We start from the raw sequence: 21,296 nt of genomic DNA on the forward strand, positions 1-21,296 counted from the left end.
GAGGCCTCCGGTGGCACCGCGCCGCCCCCGACGGCGCCCCCTGGTGGCCAGCGCTGGCATCGTCGAGGGGACGCTGTCGCCGCAGAAGCTCCCTAAGATGCACGTGGGCTCTCCCAAGGCGCAGGGAGGGAGAGCGGACCGAGCGCGACATGGAAGAAGACCCTAGTGAAGGAAGGAGCCCCTCCGGGAAGGTTACAGGGACTGTCGGGGCCGTGGCTGTCCGAGGGAAAGGAGGCTCGAGGTGTTTATAAAGATCGTAACCGAGATGCTCCTTTCTGAGGACGCCATGGAGGAGGAGACGGTCCCGATGGGGAGGACCCCTCTGGAAGATGCCGGAGCGTTCGGGGCGGGGCGGCCCGCGGGGGAAAGCCCGCCACCGCCGCGCGCCGCTCTCCCCGCGGAGGGTGCCCCAGGTGCCGGCCCCCCCGGCGCCGGTTGTTCCGGGCCGAGCCGCCCCGCCGAGGACGCGCCGCTGATTGGCTGCGCCGCCGGGCGGAAGTGATGCTACTGTCACTGACTACTGGGGCTCCCGGGAAGCCGCGAGTTTCCGCAAGGAGGCGGCGGCAGCAGCTGCGGCCCGGCCGGTGAGTTGGGAACTCGGTGGGGACGGCGCTTTGGAAGTCGGAGAGTCTGGAACTGGGGGGAACCGGTGTCAGGATGAGGAAGCTGCGCAGAGGGCGCCTTCAGTCCGGGGCCCAGGATGGCCAGGGACACGAGGCACCGGGTTCTTCCATTCCAGGGTGGTGTGGGTCCCTCCGAGGAGAGGGACACATTGCATACGGCAGTAGGACCGAAGTGGGGGAAGTCGATGAAACCGATCCCTGTCCGCAACCTGGTTTGCAGGAACGGGGTGCAGAGGGAGCGAGGACAGCCTCTGGGAGCAGAATCTAGAATCTGGACTGCCTAACGGAGTCCTCCTCCCTTGGCAGCTAAAAATGCTTACCAGTTGGGATGAGATTGAGATCTGCTTTCAGAAGGCACTTAAAGTTCCAGTCCCAAACCCTGGGAAGTTGGGATAGGAGTCTCCCTTCTCCCCTGGGGAAAGATTTGGTCGGGTTTCACTTCTCTTCTGGAAATCACTGGGACTATTGAGATTAAAGAAGCCTGCTTAGGTGTTTCACTTTCTGGCAATCAATCGAATTTTTGTTTTAGTTAGTAAGGTGTGCAGACTGGCAAAGATCAAGGGTGTCCAGTGGGACCATTGAGGGTGCTGGAAGGTAGGAGGAATTTGAGAGAGAGAGATGCCTGGGAAGCTAAGAGAGAAAGAAAAAAGGAAAAGAAATGTTAGAGGGAGTAAAGTTCCCTTCTTCTATTCCAAAGAGTCTTGGCTCAAATACCCATTTTGCTGTAATGTTTTGAGTCAAATCCATTTGGATATGTATGTGGGTTCTTCTTTAGAAACAGGTGCCTCTAGGACCCTCCCTGGTATCGCAACAGGTTAGGATGCAGCACTGCAAGCTGGCAGCAGCCTCTTCAGCTCAGGTTCGATACCATCCCTGGAGATGACCCACATGCTGCAGCAGACCTCTCCTGACCCGCCCGCTGCTTCCCTCAGCAGTGTACTTAGTCAGTCTGTCTGTTCTGCTCCTTACTCTGTCTCTGGTCAGTCCTCTCACCGCACCGGTACCCCAGTTCTGTATGCATAAATAAAATAAATCTTAAAAAAAAAAAAAAGCAGGTGCCTCTAAAGGAGCCCAGCCACCAATGAGCCTGCAGTACACACGTCTGCCTTCCTTTCACCTGTCCCTGTCCCCCTGGGTGCCTGCCATTTCTAACATGGTTCTTCTGTTTACCATGGGTGGCACACCCAAAGCTGGAATCTGATTCCTCATGTCCAAGCCAACCAGCTGAGCCAATGACTGAGGCACCCTCTACTGCTGCAGTCGGGCAGTTCTTCCCTTCCACGTGCCTCCTGTCCTTTACACCTGTTCCCTTTCTCTTGCATTCTGGGGCTCTCCCTGTCTCCCTGGCCTTCTGCTGTCATCCACAACCCCAGAAGCTAACTACCATTGGACTTCTGGGGCACAGTTCTGCCTACTTTCTCAAGAGAAGTCTTGGATCACAGTTGAAGCCCTCTTCCAGGCATTTGGAGGAAAAAGAAAGGAGTGTGGTGTCAATGTTAAGACAAGTAGGATTTCTGGGTTGTGTCCTGATTTGACCTTTCTGTTCCAGTTTGTAATCTGTTTGAGGTTCCCTAGAAATGATACTTGATCGTAGGCCACTGTCTTTGGTCATGGGGTTCACGGTTAGCCTTGATTTGTTCCACTGGGCTAGGGAGGACAACATTTCTTCTCTCCTTGGGGCCCCCAGGTCTGCTGTCTGTGCTCAGAGTCAACCCTGCCGACAGTGCAAGTGATGCCTTTGCTCCACTGGCACAAAATGAGTGTGAGGTGGTTAGCCAGACCAGGAGCCCAACCACAAGGAGTGTCCAGGTGAGAATGGGGCCCCATGGGGGGAGTGAGCCCCGAGAACAACTGGACTGAGCACTCAATTTGGGAAAGACTTGTGTACCCTCTCATAAGGGGTAGAGGGTCTCTCCTGCAGAGCAGTCTTAATTCTGCCAGTAGTTGACGGGAGTGATGGGACTTTCAGCTCTTCTGTAGAAACGGCCAGAAGGAGCAGCCTGCTACCTTAGCCGCTGGACATTCTGCTCCCTTATCTGGTGAGATGGGGAGTGGCCCGTCATGCCGTGGAGCTGTCCACTGGGGTTAGTGCTGGCCCGCTCTGTCTGGGGACTTGTCCTTGTCAGGCAGTGATAAAAGTGAATTAAAAGGGGCTCAAATGTTTAATACTTGAAAGAGTGGGTTGGGCTTTCCAGGTATAATACGTCAGTGGCTCAGTCAGTCACTGCTGATTCCCAGTTTGCAGCTCTTTTATCTCTGCTGTCTCTTTTTCTCTTGTCTGCAGCCTGCTGCTCTGATGCCGAAGGGGAGGCAGAAAGTGCCACACTTGGATGCCCCCCTGGGCCTGCCCGTCTGCCTCTGGCTGGAGTTCTTACTGGTTCCCTGGGTTATGGGCTTGGCAGGGGCTGGTGGGCCTGGGGGCCAGGAGCCGGGGGGGCTAAGCTGGGCTGTGCATCTGGACAGCCCAGAAGACGAGGGGAAGGTGGAGACTCTGGAGCAGCAGGCAGATGCCTTGGCCCGGGCAGTAGGGCTGGTGAACTCCGGGCGCATCGGGGAGCTCCAGGGACACTACCTCTTCGTCCAGCCCGCTGGGCACGGGCAGGACCAGCAGGTGGAGGCCATCCGGAAGCGGGCGGAGGCTGCGTTCACCCAGCATGAAGCTGTGCGTTGGCACTCGGAGCAGACGCTGCTGAAGCGGACCAAGCGCAGCCTTCACTTCAACGACCCTAAGTACCCGCAGCAGTGGCACCTGGTGAGCCCAGGCGGCCGTCTGAGCTTCAGAGGGAGATGTTGTGACCGCCTGTTTTTCTGGGCTTCTCACTGTTTGTTTTCAGTGGCCCCCATCTGTGCCCAAGGAGACATCTCTGCAGGTTCCTCCCAGTGCGCTGCTAGAGGGCCGGGGGGCTGCAGTGCTTAGGACGGGGGAGCTGGACTCCAGCTCAGCTGTGCCCTTTCCACCTTGTGCCCTTGGGCAAGCTGTTTAACTGCGCTGGGCCTCAGTTTTCCCATCTGTAAGGTGACACTCTAGTAGTACCTACCTTGCAGAGTTGCAGGTGGGAAGAAGATTGAATATGTCTGAAGCACATAGAGTGGTGCCTAGTGTATGATAAACACCATGGTGTTAATGCTGTTAAAACAAAAGTCAATTTAAATATCTGCTTGACTTGATTAAACAGGCAGCATCCTCATCTACCTATTGCAAGGGCTTCCATAAAATGGAGAGCATTTAGGGACAGGGGGAGGGACAGAGTATTAACAAAAGAAAAGATAATTTCAGGGGACTGGGGTGCTTTACGCAGATGACCTCACTGGGGCTGATTAGGAGATTCCAGATTGATGGATTTAGAGTGACACTTTTAGAAGAGATTGAAATTGCCATGGAGGGTGAGCATGGGGGCTCCAGGATGAAGATCCCCATTTTGGGTCTTTTTTTTTTTTGCAATTTGCTCTTCATTTTGGAATTATTTTCTCTGTTAATAATATTTTTATTGCAGAGCATTAGTAGAGCATTTTAGACACTAGCTCTGGCATAGCAGTTACCCTCTCCATCTCTTTGCCCTAGTCACCACGGCCCTTTATCAGCATGAATGGTGCCAAGCCTTCCTAGAGACCTGGGCAGGACAAAACTCTCTCTTGTGTCCCCCTCACCCCCCCCCACCCCCGTCTCTGTCTTCATCTGCACCTCTCGGCGCACAGCCTCGGTCTGGCTCTTCGACAGTGGCCCAGAGGGGCTGCAGGCCTTAGCCTTATCTCTGCAGGTGGTGCCGTGTGTCACTGGACACCCAAGGCTTGACAACAGTTCGTCACCCTGTCTCTGCTGCAGAATAACAGGCGGAGTCCTGGCAGGGACATCAACGTGACAGGTGTATGGGAGCGCAATGTCACTGGACGAGGGGTGACCGTGGTGGTGGTGGATGACGGCGTGGAACACACCATCCAGGACATCGCGCCTAACTATGTGAGCGGCCCTGGAACGACCCCCCACACACACACATGCCCCTACTCCCATAGCTACCTCCTCTTTAGTGTCCTCTCAGGCTTGATCCCTACCCTGGAGGTCATAGGGTGAGCCCCCGAGTGTCCTGCCTGTCCTCCTTTTCCCCTAGCCTTCCAGGATGGCAGTTCAAGGACAGAGAGTGGCCCCCATCCAGCAAGGGAGAGGATCTTCCTGGTTCCATGCCTACTTCCTGGTTCCTGTCTTTGCTGCCTTCCCTCGGGAGCACCAAATGGCTCCTGTAGGCAACTCCCCACCCACCCTCCCCCACCAGGCTTTAGCACTTTATTCTTTCCAAAGCCTGGCCTTGAAGTAGCCCTAAATCTCTCAATCCCTGGTTTCCCAGGACATGGAGCAATTGCCATGTCTAAAATGGACAAGAAAGAAGTGTTCCTGAGAGCAGTGACACTTCTGAGCTTTGCCCCAGTGTCCCCCGCTATCTGGTAGCCCATATAGAAAGAGACAGACCTGCTCTCCCTGAATCCCAAGACCCGAACCCTTTGAACCATGAGTGGCCACATGGTGCCTCCCCCCATGTTTCAGTGCCCCGAGGGCAGCTATGACCTCAACTCCAATGACCCGGACCCTATGCCGCACCCAGACGTGGAGAATGGCAATCACCACGGAACGCGCTGCGCCGGGGAGATCGCTGCTGTGCCCAACAACAGCTTCTGTGCCGTGGGAGTGGCCTTCGGGAGCCGCATTGCAGGTGCCTCGCCATCTGGCCCTCTCCCCGACCCCGACCTCCCAGTAGCTTCTGGTCGGTATCTGTCACTTGATCGACGGTTTCCAGGGTAGAGGTTTGCAACAAAGCCCACTTTATGAAACGGGTCAAAGTAGAGATAGTCCGGATGCGGGGGAGGCCTTAGCCACACCTACTCGGTCTCTTCTTCACTTGCTCTGATCATGGCTTTGCCCCATCAGTGACCCAACTCGGTGTAATGATAACTCTTTTTCCCTATCTGTGATGCCTGTTTTTTCATCATTCATTGCCTTCCCGTCTGCCCTTCCACCGTTTGCCATTGTGTCCGTGGAGGCCCCTCTCCAGCTCCCAGCACTCCAGCTCCCGGGCCTTCTGCCGGTCTGCCAGTTGCCATCTGTTCTCCATCCTTTCAAGAATCCTAAGCAGCCCTGCCCCTGCCCCTGCCCCGGGGTTGTTTTACAGTTCCTTTGTTTCTGGGACTTGAAGGTGAAGGGAGTGAATGGGGAGATTCTCCCCGGGACTCTCAAAGTCCTTAGAAGCTACATACTGAATTGATTGGCTGCATTCCACTTAGACTCCAGCAGAGGGCAGCCGCCCTTTCTGGGAGGCTACAGAGGGAGCCAGAAACTTCAGTGCCCAAGTTCCGGCTGAAAGACCCCTTTGTACCTGCATGGTCACTAGGATGGGACCCTCTTCATTTTAGAGGAAAAAACTAGACTTCTGTGGAACTATTAATGATAATGAGTACCATTTGTTGACACCGTGCAGGTGTTGTAGAGATACAGATGAGGAGCCCTGGCTTCCCACATTCTAGCCTATGACTCCTCCCACCAGACCTTGTGAGCCTGAGAGTCAGAGATTTTGTATCACATTTAAAAAAAATCTGGATAGGTACATCCGCGTGGTATATAAATACCACAGTTTGCAAGGAAACTTAGAAAGAAAATTAAGTCCTCGGGAGGCTCCCCACCACCCACTTCCCCTTCTGGGGGACCAGCATTATTTAGGAGTGGGTGTGACTTCACTGTTTAGGTATCCGGGTGCTGGACGGACCCCTGACTGACAGCATGGAGGCCGTGGCCTTCAATAAGCACTATCAGATCAATGACATCTACAGCTGCAGGTGAGTAGACCCTGGACGAGGAGGGGTGGGGAAAGAGGTGGGAAAATCCGGGACGGACCCTCCACCAAAGGAACCAATGGGCCGATTCAGGCACATCCGGGCAGGGCACTCCTTACTCGAGTGAGCCCCCCAGGCCATTGCCCTCATTTCTTCCAACCCCCAGTCACGGGGTGCTCAGCCTTAAGCTCAGGTCACCCCGTTTATCGGGTTGCCTTGTGAAGAGTCTCCATCCTGCCCTCTGCTTATTTGTTTCATAAACTCATAAGGCCTCTTTGAGAAAGGGCGCTTTCCTCTCCAAGCGTAGCTATGTTGAACACTGGGTGCCAGCCCCTGCCATCCTACAGGTGGTCATGTGATAGCAGGGGTGGGGTGAGTATAAGGAGAAACTGCCCCATGGCCTTGATGGCCCCTGTTCTTCCCCAACCCGTACTCCCCAAATCCATGGCATTATCCACAAGGTTTGCTTCTTCTCGGAGGAAGAACAAAGAACTCAGCCTGAGTGAGACCCAGGCCCATTGAGTACTTACTTCGTGGGTGCTCTGCCATCAAGCCTAATAGCAGGTCTCTAGATCAGGAGAGGGGTTGCCCTGTGTCCCTCTGCCACTGTCCCATCTGCTCCCTGGGACCCAAGAAAGGATCTGAGGGCAAGTAAAGTAGCCCTATCCTGGAAATGTTTCCAAGGAAGAGGAAGCTTCGCCCATGGTTCTGCTTTCCTCTTTGCAGCAGAGACCTTGGCAGCCTGATAATCAGGGGACCCAGGCCAGAGCCAGGCAGAGGGGTGGCCAGCTGAGACTGGGGGCTGGGGAGAAGCAGAGGGAGGGGCAGAAGAGCAGGCAGCCATGTCCTGCTCCAACTTCTCCATCTGGGTCTTTCTCAACAGCTGGGGACCAGATGATGATGGAAAGACAGTGGATGGCCCCCATCAGCTCGGAAAGGTAACCAAAGGCTGAATTTCATCCTAGAAGAACTACTACGAGTCGCTCCCTCTGACTCCCCAGCCCCAGTGGCAGTGCCAGCCCTGTGCCATGTCTCCCGCCAGCTCAGCTGAAGATGGTGGCTTGTAGTGAACGAAATGGAGCAACACTTCGAGATTGTTTCGCTTTGACTTTGTGATAGGCTCCCAGTTCTCGACCCCAGCCAGTGTGAAAAGCAGGACACAGCTCTCGAGCGGTCTCTCAGCTGACAGCTTTCCTTCCTTCTCGTGTCCATATCTAAATCCCTTTTGTCCGTGCCCAATGCACTTTGAAAAATTTCCCCTTTTCTTTCTGGAAGGGGAAAGAGGACAATTGACGTAGGCAGTATCAGTCTTTCTGTGAGTTCCAGCTGGTCCCCAAATGTCTGTGTTCCTCAGGCTGCCTTGCAACATGGGGTGATCGCCGGCCGCCAGGGCTTCGGCAGCATCTTCGTGGTCGCCAGCGGCAACGGGGGCCAGCACAACGACAACTGCAACTACGACGGCTACGCCAACTCCATCTACACCGTCACCATAGGTAGCGCCTGCTGGCTCGCTTGTGCCGCAGCGCCAAGTCGCGTGTCCGCTGCACCCCATCTTCCACATGTCTTCCTGAGGGGCGGGCTCTGCTCTCAGAGGATCCCAGGGCCTCAGGATGCTCTGGGAAGGCAGCCCCCCACCCCCACCCCCACCGCCACTGCCCTGTCCAGCCTCTCTCCCCAAGGACACCGGCCTCCTGCGCGAAGCCCCCGGCCCACTAGCCTAACAGCGCTCCCGGCCTGGGCTCCCTTCCACACACTGCCAGCGCGTGTACGTGTTACCACAAACCCGGCTTCCTCCCTGATGTGAGATCAGGACTGGCCTTCTCCGTCTGGCCCCAGTGGCCACAGGGCATGACTTATGCCTCGAGTGTGGAGGGCGATGAGTGTGAATGGCACGCAAGTGGGTGTGGCAGGGGAGACAGCGCTCAGGCCAGACCCTCGTCTCAGCCCCCGTCTCCCCGCTCTGTCCCCAGGAGCCGTGGATGAGGAGGGGCGGATGCCTTTCTACGCAGAGGAGTGCGCCTCTATGCTGGCCGTCACCTTCAGTGGGGGGGACAAGATGCTCCGGAGCATCGTAAGTGCCCCCCAGGCTCCTACCCTTCCCGGCCCCTGCAGTTCTGTTTGTGCTCTCTCCTGTCCTGCCCCTCAGCAGAGCTGGGCCTTAAGGTCTCCCACTGCTAGGCAACCAGAACTGGGGACACCAACTAATTCTGTGTCCATAGTTTTGACCTTAAAAAATTTTTTTTTAATTTTATAACAGTTTATTTTTACATCATTTTGTACTTTTTTTTTTTTTTTTTTGACCTTAAAATTTTTAACTTGCCCCATTCACATTGTTATGGGAACTACTAAGCATCCCATCGATGAAATGACTTCTTTTCAAAATATCTTCCCTGGTAGAACTTGCACTTTGGTTAAGTTTCATGGGCTTAAAAAAAGTCATCTTCAGCCCTGGTGTAAATGCCTTGAGTCCTGGTCTTCCCCTCCTCCGGAGTGAAGCAGGTGCTTGCTGTTATGGGGTGCGTTAAGAAAAGGGGTCAGAAAAACGTCTGCCTGAGAGGCAGCTCTCTCCTGGGAGCAGAACAGGAGCCATAGCAAACAACGCTGGAGCAAGGGGGAGCGTCTCCCGCTCCGGGAGGCTTTCAAAGAATTTGGGGTCAAGTGCCTGCGCCTGCTGGCTCAGTTCCGCCCCCGCTGCTTCCAGCCAGGGCTGGGCACATCACCCCTCAGGGAACCCCCTGCTGCTTGTGACCAGTAGTGTGGGGACTGGGGGCTCCAGGTGAGGGGGTGTGAGCCAGGTGATGTCAGACTTCACATTTCTCCAGTGCCCTAGGGTCCCCGGCAACTAGACTCTATCGTCTTCCTGTGGGGTCAGATTCATTTTCCAAAACTGAAACTTTGTTTTGCCAATAGCTGACTTCTGGTCAACACAATGTTCCAAGGCTCTGTGCCAGCTAACCCCAACCTAACCCTGCACCTCAGGGAATAGAGAAGTGGACTAAAGGAAAAAGGCGAGAGACGTTGCTGAGCAGGCTGGGGTATGGCGCAGAGGGTACCCCACCCCAGGGCAGGGGTTGAGGAAGAAGAGCAGGAACATACTATGCTCTTCTGGCCCAGGCAGGACTCAGCGGGAGCCGCTCACCTTGCCCAGCCCCGTCCTGGGCAGGCTCCCCGGCATAACCATTCTTGTTGACCTGGGGTGCCGGCTTCTCTCCTCACTCCACTCCTTACGTCACCCACCATTTGAACTGTAAGTGGTCCAGAAAGAGCTTGCTTAGCCAGGTTCCCTTCTTTGGGATGCCTTGCTTCAGACACCCCCTGGATGGGTGCCTCTTCCTATGGGCAGGGTGTGCTGGTGACAGTGCCCACCCCGTGGTGACCTGGGGCAGCTCCCAGTCTTTGCAGTGGCTTCCAGGGCTCCTGCCTCGCTGGGCACATTCACAGGCCTCCCAGCGGCGTACTAGGCTCCCTGTGAGGCTGTTTCCTTAACAGGAAGAAAGCAGCCCGCTCCCTGGCACAGACCAGGCTGCCCTCTCATTGAGGCTGCAACCCCTTTTCTCCTGGGCGTGCAGGGCGTCCAAGTGACAGTTATATCAGCTGCTGTAACAGCTGGGGGAGCTGGGAGGGAGGCTGAGAACAATGGAGAAAGGCAGCTCTTGGCAGAAATTAGCACCCTGGTATCCAGCCCAGAGAAAAGCAAGGAAAAACAGTTCTCTGGTCTTAGCATTGGCACCATGGGCTGAGGGTCCAAAGAGTCACATGGGGGTGCAGATTAAGACAGGACCCTCAGCTTCAACAGCTCCAGGTGATGCCAGAAAGGCTCCACCCCACTTCCAGGCTCTCACCTCCTGCCTCAACCACAGGTGAAAAGGAAGATTTTTGGAGCCACACTGAGGTGATGGCCCAGAACACGGGGACAGTTTGTCCTGTCCATCGCCACAGGCCAAGACAGGCAGGCAGTGCAGACACTAAGCCCGTGGCAAGCCACGGGGTGGGCAAGGAACTGGTTCCCCTTTGGTGGGAACACACTCGCTTTGTTCTCATTGATGTCGCTCCAGCCCCTAGCGCCGAGCTCCCGAGCTGGACTTCTTAAACGGTGCCGTCACTGTTGTCCCAGTTCCAGCCAGGGGCCCAGAGCTCCTGACCACTGCCTCTGGGCGCGGGGGCTGGAAAGTTGGAGCGGAGCCTGGGGCAGAGGCCTGGCGACTGGTTATCAGTGGAGCAGGAGTCGGACGCTGTCCTCTGCAAGCAGGCCCTCCCCACCTCCTGCCCCCACTGGCAGACCCTCACAAGCGACTCTTTAACGGTTGGTACCCCGACTGTCTGCGAAGCCTAGGAGGTGTGAGAACCCCTTTGTCTTGCCTGTCTGTGGCCCTCCCTCTGGTCAGAGAGTCAGCTCTCACAGGAAGGGCCCACTTGAGAGCCTGGGTCTGAGGCGCACCCCCGCACCCCCCACCGCCAGTGTCCAACCCTGCCCTCTCCATTCTACCTGCCAGGTGACCACCGACTGGGACCTGCAGAAGGGCACAGGCTGCACTGAGGGCCACACAGGGACTTCAGCGGCCGCCCCGCTGGCGGCTGGCATGGTCGCCCTCATGCTGCAGGTGCGGCCCTGCCTCACATGGCGGGACGTCCAGCACATCATTGTCTTTACAGCCACCCAGGTGAGGAGGACTCTGGCTGGGCCTTTACTCTGGATCCCGCGACCCCACTGCTCCTGCTCTCGAAACAAACTCTCCTAGCAGTGACATCACAGGGCTTTGCTCTTTCACCTCAGCTTTCCTTGGGGAACCCATTCCTACTCTCCCCCGGGGAGTCTGGGGGGTGGCAGCAGGGTGAGCAGGAAGACCAGTGCATTTGTCGGGTGACAGTGGAAAGGCAAGAGGCCAGCCAGCACCTCTGTCCTTTCAGTATGAGGATCGCCGTGCAGACTGGGTCACCAACGAGGCCGGCTTCAGCCACAGCCACCAGCACGGATTTGGACTGCTGAATGCTTGGAGGCTCGTGAATGCCGCGAAGGTGACTGGTGCCAGCAGAGCAGTGAGCCCTGTGGGAGAAGCCAGGAGGGGGCCAAACCCCTAAAACATTGCCTGGGACATCACTAGTGCTTAATCAGTGGTCGTTCATTCATCTCATGTGTTCAACCATTTCATTAACTTGACCGTCACCCCGACTGGATGAAGACACAGGCTCAAGACTATAATTGAAGTTGCCAGGCTATTTGTAGAGAGTAAACAGGGCCCCAGTATAACGGGACTCTCTGAGGAGGGCCAGGGGAAGGTGCTGGGGGGGAGGGGTCAAGTCCTGGTTCCCATCATGCCACCCGGATACAACCATTTCCTCCGATTCCTCGATCTGGTGCCCGGGGAGCATTCCAGGTTGTCAGCTGGAGCCCCGGGAGCAAAAGAAAGTGATGAGGAGAGGGAAAAACAGAAAGGAGCTCTGGGCCCGAAGGATCATAGTAGCCAGAGCATGTGTGTGACATCAGTGTTTGTTCACTCACCACCGCTGTCCTTTTCTAGGTCTGGACATCTGTCCCTTACTTGGCTTCCTATGTCAGTCCCGTGTTAACAGAGAACAAGGCTATTCCACTGTCCCCCCGCTCCTTGGAGGTCCTGTGGAATGGTAAGTAGTCAGCAAAAAGGGGGTTAATCTTGGGCCTGAGGTTTGGGGCGGGGTGACAGGGAAGTTAAACTCATCCTCCTGCCCAGTTCTACCCCTTCCTTAGGAGCTGAGCGCCAGCCAAACCTGTGGAGTTTTCTTTGACCATTTTAGGGCATGTTGCTGCTTCTGAGTTGGCTGGCCCCCTGGCTGCTTAAACAAGACCTTTCTCCTGAGTTACTGGTAGTGGAAAGGGCTGAGCAACGGATTAGAAAGGCAGGCAGGAGAACTGGGACGTGGGGCAAGAGGCAAGAGGTGAAAGAAGTTCCTTTCATTTCCATGCTAAGAACTTGCCAGACAACCCTTCAGCCTGGTGGCCTTTGGGTGAAGTAAAGGAGATGGGACTTTCTTTGATCCTCAGACTTGTCTGATACAGACTAAGGGGGCCGTGGGGCTGCGGGGCAGACAGGAAGCCAGAGGTCTCCCAGACAGGGAGGTAGGTCCTCTGCCCCCGCCTCCATCATGCCCAGGAGACTGGGCTTATCAGAGGTCTGTAAGTCAGAGACATGGTTTCCTGTTGCGCATGGAGGTTGAACCCCGTGCCAGAGCGATGGCAGCTGGCGGGGGTGCTGGCGCCAGAGGAGCGTGTCTGCTGTTCACACAGCTGCCCTGGCGAGTTCGTCCACCTCCGCTCCTTGGAGACTTTTTTTCTTCCCTCATGAGATTCTGACAAAGTTACTGGCTCTTGTGTGTGTGTGTGAAGCATGTCATGCTTTGGCCCAAGCTGGAAGTCCTCTTCACTTTCCTCATCCTCCTAGGAAGCAGAGCAGTGACAGGGAGGACTGGCCAGAGGAGTGCTCAGAGGGAGGGGCAGTGGACAGCGGCAGCATCCCTTGGGTGGAGGCTCCTCAGGGAGAGCTCTGTCCCTCCCGCTGGCCAGCTCTGGCCCAGCTTCCCTCTACGTGGAAGAACATCCATGGGTCCAGCTCATGGATTTCCCCTAAAAGGAATGCTGTCTCGGAAAGGGCATGAAACATCAGCCGAAGCCGAGAAGTACAGGAACCTTCCCAGGAATGCAGTCCTGTCGGAACCCCGGGCCCTGTGCTCACGCGTCTGGGAGATAGTGTGCCTTTTAACGGTACTCCCCGCCAGGCCTGACTCACAGTCACACCCCTCAGATGAGGGAGTTGACTTTGAAGAGTTGGGGGCCTTTCCAGCATGGTCATCTGCTTTGCGCTAGCCAGCGAGTCCCTCCTTACCCCCGACGCTGACAAGCTTCCCCAGGGATAAAGCATGTGGCAACTGCTTGGGTCATCACTGGGAAACGGGAGAAAGAAGGACAGGCGTCATGGCGATGGGGATTGGGAGGTGGAGTAGTGAAGACAGAGGATGAGAGGGAGGCAGACACCGGAAGTTTTGCAGGTGAGGTTTGTCATCGGTTTGGAGGCTAGCAAAACTGCTGCTGACTTCTGAGGCCAGTGAAAGTCTTTCCCTCTGTCCGTTTACAGAACAGAAAGCACAAGCTGGTGGGCAGGCTGGGAGGTGGAAGGAAGTGGCCAGTTATGATAGAGCTGAACAAGGGAGGTCCAGACAGTCAATGAACCTCTTCCCTGGAGACAAGCTAGTCTTCCCACCCAGGCCTGGGTGTCCGAGAATTGGCAAGTAAATTTTGTGTAAGGTTGAGGGAGAGGCACATCTCTGAGGCAGAAGAGGAGGTGACACACCCTAAGATTCCAGAGCAGTGTGGTCTAGTAGAATGATCTACAATGATGAAAATGTTCACTGTGCATTTCCATTTGTTGGCCATATGAGGCTGTTGAACACTTAAAATGGGGCAGTTGTGACCGAGGAACTAAGTTATAGGTGGCTGTAAACAGCCACGTGAGGACTACCTCACCCCAAGCCCATTCCTAAGTGGTAGGGGTTCCGAGAGAAACAGGCCTCCTGCCCTCATGCCGCACACAGGTCTGCAGGGAGGCAGTCGGTCTGCAGCAGAGGGCCTGTGTGAGCTGTGATGACATGGGACAGAGGGAGACCACGCTGCCACAGGGCAAGACAGAGAAGGTTCTCAAAGGAACTGCCGACCTCCCTGGGGGCAGGAGGGGGTCACGGAAGCCCAGCAGGAGAGGAGCTGAGAAAGTGGACAGTCAGGCTGCGGGTCACATGCGCAGAGTCAGTGGCCCTCAGGCAACTGTAGTCGTGCAGGGCAGCAGGAGCACAAGGAAGGCCTACAGAGCAGGCTGCAGGCCAGACTCCTGCCCCTCAGGGAAGGCCTACAGAGCAGGCTGCAGGCCAGACTCCTGCCCCTCAGGACTCTGGACTTTAGCTTAATCTCTGGGTAGCGTTCTAAAGAAATTCTCACCCACTGATGCTAGCAGTAAAGGGAGGAGAGAACACAAGAGATTCCAAGGCGCCATCCTTTAGAGATACATTCTGAAGCCTGCTGAAGTTGTATAGTGTATCAGGATTCTGTTAAAGGAACCTGGGAAGGGGAAAAAGTGGGGAACAGAAATGGAACAAGATTGGCCCTATAGTGATAATTACTGAATCTAAGTGTTAAGAATATCTTCTTGCTATTTTTGTATGTGTCTGAAATTTTCTGTAATAAAAATGTACACATATAGATTCTATACTTATAGGTATATTTATCTGGTTAAAGATGATAAATTGAACACATGCTTTTATCTCTGCTTTCTCTTCAAACATCATCAAAGTAAGAATAAAAATGGTCTCAGCACCAGATCAGAGAGAATGGGAGAGGAGATTACAGCCAAGGAGAGGTTCCATCACATTTTTGGAAGATGGAAAATGGAGAAGTGAGCAAGGCTAAGAGAATTGCTTACCCAATACCTGCAAGGGGAATGCTAAGAAATAAGCCCATTTGTGGTCCAGAACCCCGCAGGGCTCAGGACACGGAGGTCCAGAAGACAGAGGAGGTAGGAGATGAAAATAGGCACCAATTCAAAGGTAGAGGCCCAGCCTTAGCAGCAAGGTCCCTTTCTTACGCTGGTGGGAGTTGGAAAGTTATTCTCCAGAACCAGGGACCCCAGGTACAGTAGAAAGTAAGAGACAGGGCATGTACTGTGTGAGGGAAACCATTCCAGCAAGCCAGCTGTTCAGATCCCCAGGCACCAGCAGCCAGGAGGCAGGAAGACTCCACAGAGAAGTGGAACAATTCCTAGGCAGAAGGAGACATGCTGATGTATGGGACTGCTCAAGGAGAGTCAGGTCTGGGTGCAATTAAACTTTAGGGAAGCCCACCAGTTGTAAAGCCTCAATAGCTTCTTTCAGGCTTCTGAAGATACTAGGGACCACCTGCCATTTGAAAAAAAAAAAAAAAATCCTCCAAATACCTTCTAAATTCTGAAGAAAATTATTTTCAATTGATCAAACCCAACTTAATTAATATGGGAAAATATAATAAAGTTGTGGGGAGAGAGGAAGTTGTAGGTAATGAAGGACCCAATGGAATGGGAACAGAAGGTTCCTGAGACAGACTCTCTAGGGGTCAGATGGTATTAAGGGAGCACTGACTTGTTTGATCATTAAAAAAAAATAGCATTTAGAAAGGTGATGTGGTTCTTTTTGTGCAATTTGGGAAGACTTCAGTGATGGAGATGTGAATTTAAAAGGGAGGAAACAGCAGTTTGTTCTGGAAATAAAATATAGTCACTGTACATTACTTGACCGAATTCCACAGAACTTACGAGGTCATTGTAAAATAAACAAAATACTGCTTATTATTTAGAAACATGGAGGTAAACAACTAAAAGCAAAGAACTTCTAGGGAGTGGGTCACAAAGGTGATAGAAAGAGAATAAAGGATTGTTCTTTTACATTATAAACACTGAGAACCAATTTCCTTTTCAAACCGTGTACGCTATACTGTTTTGATCAGAAAAAAAATGTTATGAATGGGAAGTTAAGAAGAGAGTAGATATAAACCGATGAAGTTAACAGTAAAGAAAAAAAATGATATCTAGTACTTATGTAGTCTTAACATTCATAAGATACTATTCAAAGCATTTTACTACTATACTTAATAGGATATGATACTTTTTATATTATAATATATATAGTATTGTAAGATGTCATAGTACAGTAACAAAATCCTTCCAGCAACCCAGTTGTTACTGTCACTATTTTACAGTTACAGAAACTAGTCCAGTTCTCACAGCTAGTAAATGGCAGGGCAGGGTTTAGACTCAGACGGATGGCTCGCGCCCTTCACACTGGTGGACACAAGGAAGTGAAGAGTTGAAACAGGCTTTATTTGTGTTTGCTTTTCATTGGTAGCAGGAAAGAAGAGCCAGGCAGGAAGATGGACACTTGGGCTGACCCAGTGTTCTTAGACTCTTGCCAGAGTCACTGTGAACGGCAAGGAAAACAAAGGGGGCCTGTGAGTGTCGACAGGAGAGCTCCGAGCGGAGCTGCCGGGCTTAGCCGGTTGGGACAGAGGAGCTGCACTGGCTGAAGAGAGTGAAGGGGTCGAGAAGGGAATTGGGGCGAGTGAAAGGGCAGAGGCTGTGTGCAGCAAAGCTGGGGCATTCGCTTTGAAGAGCTGACCATGGGTTCATTCATGCACCCGTGTGTGTGTGCACACGCCCACCACTGGTCCACTGGATGCTCCCAGCGTGCCAGCAGGGCTGTGAGAGCCCGTCAGTTTTCATTTTGGCTTAATAACGTTTTCAGTCTGTCTCTGTCTACCCCAATCATTTTGGTGGCCACGAGACTTGGCTGTGCTTGGGTAACACAACCCTAAACCACTCAGCAGAGGAGCAGTGCCCGATCGTGCCAGGGCCCAGGGCATGTCATAACGGCGCGGGAAGTCTGTGGAGTCAGGGAGGTAGAGGCATGTGGCGATGTGACATCGGGTCATCTGTGAACGTTGCTGTCATGGTGGATAAGGTGGAGGTGGCCCTCTTCCCTGAATGTGGTGAGGGGCTACTGAGCAGAAGGCCAGTAGATCAGGAAGGACAGAAAGCCGCGTCATAAACACTTCCGCCTTTCCTCTTCCCCCTTCACTGCAGTTACCCCTCCGTCATGATTATCTGTACTGCTTCTCCTCTGGAGTAAGGCAGTAGCATCTCAGCTGGCCTTTCTGGTCACCCTCAGTGTGACACTTGTTCATTTCCACCCCTGCTCTGGACATGGCGTTTCCCCTTCGCGAATCCCCTATCACCTCACGCTATCACTTCATGTCATTTTCATCTTCATTTTCTCTCACGACTGCCTAAGCCCACAGGCAGAAGGCTGAGGCCGTATCCAGCTTACCTCTACATTCCAGCATCTAGTCAGCGCCTGGAATGTGGGAAGTACTCAGTAACTTCTTTGGGATGAATGAGTGATTCATGTTCTTCCTTTTGGTCCATACATGTGTCTTGGCTACATGTTATCTCCTCAGCTAGCAGGCATTGCTCTCTGAAGTTCCAGACCCAACCTGGATTGGAAACTTCTTGAAAGCAACCACTGACGAGTGTCCCTGGGGGCCCAGAGCCGGTTGCTGTTGCCTGGCGACTGTGTGTCACTGTGTATGGGGAGTGAAATGAGGGCACGGGTGTTCATGGGGCTGGTTTCCCAGCTGCCCAGCCTGACTTCCCACAGTCAGCAGGACGGACCTGGAAATGTCGGGGCTGAAGACCCTGGAGCACGTGGCAGTGACGGTTTCCATCACCCACCCACGGCGTGGCAGCTTGGAGCTGAAGCTCTTCTGCCCCAGTGGCATGATGTCCCTGGTCGGCGCCCCCCGCAGCATGGACTCGTACGTACTCCTGCCCGCGCCTCCTGAGCGAGCCCGGCTGCCCTGGGCAGCGGGAAGCCCTGAGTGCGTGCTCTGTGCAGGTGCCTACTCAGCACTGCCCTTTGCCCCCACTCTCTCTAACGCTTGGGAAAGCCACACAGGGTAGACTTTGTCACCTCCTTTGACGCACGAGGAAGCATCACTGAACTAGTCGGTGCCTGAGAAACGAAGACTAAACCTGCGTCTGCAGGACTCCCGAGCCTGTGCTTGGTCCACATGTGCTTTTGTCGCCACGCTCCATCGGCGGCAGCCCGTAGCCATCCGTCCCCAGGGGTGGGCAGTGTTGGGGCACCCTCCCAAGTCGCTGAGGCTCAGACAGCTGCTCCTCCTTATGGTTACTGCGGTAAGGAAAGACCACTTCTGGCTGAAGGCTTCAGTTCCCTGCTTCCTGCCTCTCCTTGTTGCCCCTAGGGACCCCAACGGTTTCCGTGACTGGACCTTCTCCACCGTGCGATGCTGGGGGGAGAGAGCGAAAGGCGCCTACAGACTCGTGATCAGGGATGTAGGTGAGGCGCCTGCCCTTCCATCAGGGCCCCGCCTGTCGACACCTGGCCCCTCTGGATCGCAGGGTCCTCAAGGAAATTGTCCCATGCAGCATGTGGAACACACAGGGCTGCCGCTGACCACGAGGGCCAGTGCCAAGACCCAAACCCCAAGCCAAACATGGCGTCGGTGTCTAACAGTGTCATTTATCCTGCCTCTTGTGTTCCGTGGAGAAGTGACTGATCCATTTTTCCTCAGGATAGCAACACAAAATTCCTTGTTGAAACCACATTTCAAGTCCTTTCACATATAATCATCCTTCGGCCAGCCCTGGTAGGCAGGTAAGGGCAGGACTAATTTTCACCATTTTTTTTTTTTTTAAAAACTGAGACCCACCCAGAGGTTTGATGTAATTTGCACCAGGTCACACAGAATTCAGTGAGGAGACTGGAAATGGCACCCAGCCCTTCCAACTTCCTGTCAAGTTAGGTATTCACTGGCCTGGTGGCTTTCAAAACCTTTCTGTAATTTAGTAGACAGACATCTTTTTTCACCCCAGCAAAATCCCAAGTGAAACCCCCAAGTAGAAGAGAGCTAAAGGGAAAACTTCTCTGCCTTGGAGCACCACCTTTCTGCCTCCCCTCCCCCACCCCTCCGGGTACCCCCGTGAGGTACATCTGCGAAACCCTGTGGTCTGTGGGGCTCACAGGTCGCAGACCTTGGGGGTGCATCCTGTGGGTGGCAGGTAGCAGTGCCTCTGCTGTTGGTATGGCTCATGGCCGGCCCACTTGCTGCCCTAGGGGACGAGACGGGCCAGGCCGGTATCCTCCGGCAGTGGCAGCTGACGCTCTATGGCTCTGTGTGGAGTCCCCTGGACATCCGAGACAGGCAAAGGTAAGTAAGTGTGGGGGCATTTGGGGGGCGGGGAGATGTGTGAGAGTCTGCTCTGGGGGCTCGGCCTCCTTCTGCCCCCCAGCTGAGTCTCCCAGCTCCGACTCAAGCCCACAGGGCGCCCTCTCCTTTCTGCTGTGGTGCTTCCCTCCCTCCAGCTGCAGGGCGCGGGCAGGGGGGAGAGGAGCCGGCTTCAGCAGAGCTTCCCGACTCTTCTCCACAGGCTGTTAGAAAGTGCCATGAGTGGCAAGTACCTGCATGATGGCTTCACTCTGCCCTGCCCTCCTGGGCTGAAAATCCCGGAAGAAGATGGTTACACCATCACTCCTAACACCCTTAAGGTACTAGGGCCAAGACTCAAGCTAGGGTATGCTCCTTGCTGGGATTCTCCGGGTGACTTGGGGAAGCAGGGTTGGGAAGATGTGGGCCACTGAGCACTCAGAAGGCATTCCTGGGGCCGGTGTGGGTGGGGAGTGGTCTGGGTGGGAGCAGCCATCCTAGAGGGAGAGACTGGGCATGTTGTCAGTCTGGGCTGAGCAGACAGCGGGCTTTGGGAACGTCCCTGACGTAGCTGCTTGTCTTCTCCCCAGACCCTGGTGCTAGTAGGCTGTTTCACCATTTTCTGGACCATCTACTACATGCTGGAAGTATACCTGAGCCAGAGGAGTGTGGCCTCCCTCTCAGATCGTAGGAGTGAACCCTGCCACTGGTCCCAGCGAAGCCGAAAAGCCAGGGAAGAGGGCACAGAACTTGAATCCGTGCCTCTCTGTGACAGCAAGGATGCAGATGGAGTGGAGACAGGGGGTGAGGGCCCCACCACCACCACCAGTCTCCTTGCCCCGGACCTGCTGGGCAAGGACAGAAGTGCCCTAAACTGCCCTCGTCAGCACCTACCCCCAGAACTGTTACAGGGGAAGGAGGAGCAGATTTGCTGACTGAGGGCCTGAGAAACTCGGCGTCAGAGAGGTCATTCCTTCCCCAAACTGGGGGAGCTTGGGAAGCTGCTCTGAACTCCCAGAAGCCCAGGGGAGAAGTCAGTCCTGAGGCTCACATCTGGAACCCAGAGGCTGCCGAGCACCTTCTGACTACACTCAGGGAGGGCAAAGGTCCTCTTAAGACATGAGTTACAGAGGAAGGAGGCCAATGTCAGAAGACAGTATGGCAGCCACAGGATCTTCCGCCCGCCGGGGGTGCTTGGTGGGAAGACCTCAGACAGGAGATTGGCCATCTGCTGGGTGTCCAGGCACCATCTCTGTTTCTCCTGGGCAGGCCTGTGATATGGGTCAGAGGGCCCTCACCCACATTTGGAGAGAAGGCCCCTGACATAGCCAGAGGAGCATCTCAGGAGGGCACTGCCGGGTCACTTGCCGGAAGGCTTGCAGGCGAGGCTGAGGAGACCTGGATGTGTTTCCCTCTTGAACCCAGAAACAGCCGACTTCTTCTCACCTGCCTGCCCTCCCCTGGGGCCTGGGAGGGGGTGGTAGAGCACTGGTCAAGGCCTAGCTCACGTGCTCTGAAGGCAGCTGCCTCTGTGGTCCCTGAGCAGAAGCCAGCCTTGAACACACCTTCACCATCACCCCACCCTTCATCCTGATGGATTGGTACAATGCTGCTGGCAAAGGAGGTGCTCGGCTCCCCAGGACTGTGCTGCTTCGTTAGGGGAGTCAGTGGCAGGCGTCAGCGGCTGCCACCCCAGCCCTGAGAGCAGCCTGTCTTCCTCAGCTAAGTGCTCAGGGAAAGGGCTTCGCCCACTGGGGCCAGCTGTCTGCCAGAAGGGCTGTGATGCCTTCTCCCGCTGGGCCTTCTCCCGCTGGGACCTACCCCTGCTGGGACCTACCCCTGCTGAGCTACTTGGTTGATTTGAGTTGTTTTTTAATGCTTAAGATTTGGTTTTCACAGCAACATTTTGTTGAATTTTTTTCTGCACAGCTTTTCCAAAATAAAACCTTCCACATAATCCACCCGCCTTTTCTCTGCTTCCCCAAAATGAATGCGTGCTCTCAAGACTCACACCCTCTTCTTCCACTGCTGGCTTCCTCTAAAAACTGCCCCCCCACCTCATCTCTGCCCGGGGGTCCTTTAGA

General features: G+C 54.6%; 1 protein-coding gene across 2 annotated transcripts; it reads left to right on the plus strand.

Annotated features, from left to right (window-relative positions):
* The first annotated feature begins 98 nt into the window (after window positions 1-98).
* On the plus strand, window positions 99-21,294 carry PCSK7 (proprotein convertase subtilisin/kexin type 7). Of its 2 annotated transcripts, XM_004689226.2 has the most exons (17): window positions 99-584; window positions 2,311-2,432; window positions 2,908-3,375; window positions 4,447-4,581; window positions 5,161-5,326; window positions 6,353-6,443; window positions 7,324-7,378; window positions 7,795-7,933; window positions 8,411-8,511; window positions 10,934-11,101; window positions 11,349-11,456; window positions 11,960-12,062; window positions 17,643-17,799; window positions 18,250-18,344; window positions 19,122-19,215; window positions 19,436-19,553; window positions 19,803-21,294. In XM_004689226.2, the coding sequence occupies exons 3-17, from the start codon at window positions 2,920-2,922 to the stop codon at window positions 20,145-20,147; spliced, it is 2,331 nt and encodes a 776-aa protein (XP_004689283.1). In that variant the 5' UTR covers window positions 99-584; window positions 2,311-2,432; window positions 2,908-2,919; the 3' UTR covers window positions 20,148-21,294. The 2 variants fall into 2 exon arrangements, 1 of the variants encoding a protein (XP_004689283.1); XR_001145785.1 differs by lacking the exons at window positions 19,436-19,553; window positions 19,803-21,294 and adding an exon at window positions 18,580-18,662 and having other exon boundaries at window positions 19,122-19,198.
* The last annotated feature ends 2 nt before the right edge of the window (window positions 21,295-21,296 follow it).

This window comes from Condylura cristata, unplaced genomic scaffold, assembly GCF_000260355.1.
Source record: "Condylura cristata isolate star-nosed mole 26May11 unplaced genomic scaffold, ConCri1.0 scaffold00025, whole genome shotgun sequence".
Lineage (NCBI taxonomy): Eukaryota > Metazoa > Chordata > Mammalia > Eulipotyphla > Talpidae > Condylura > Condylura cristata.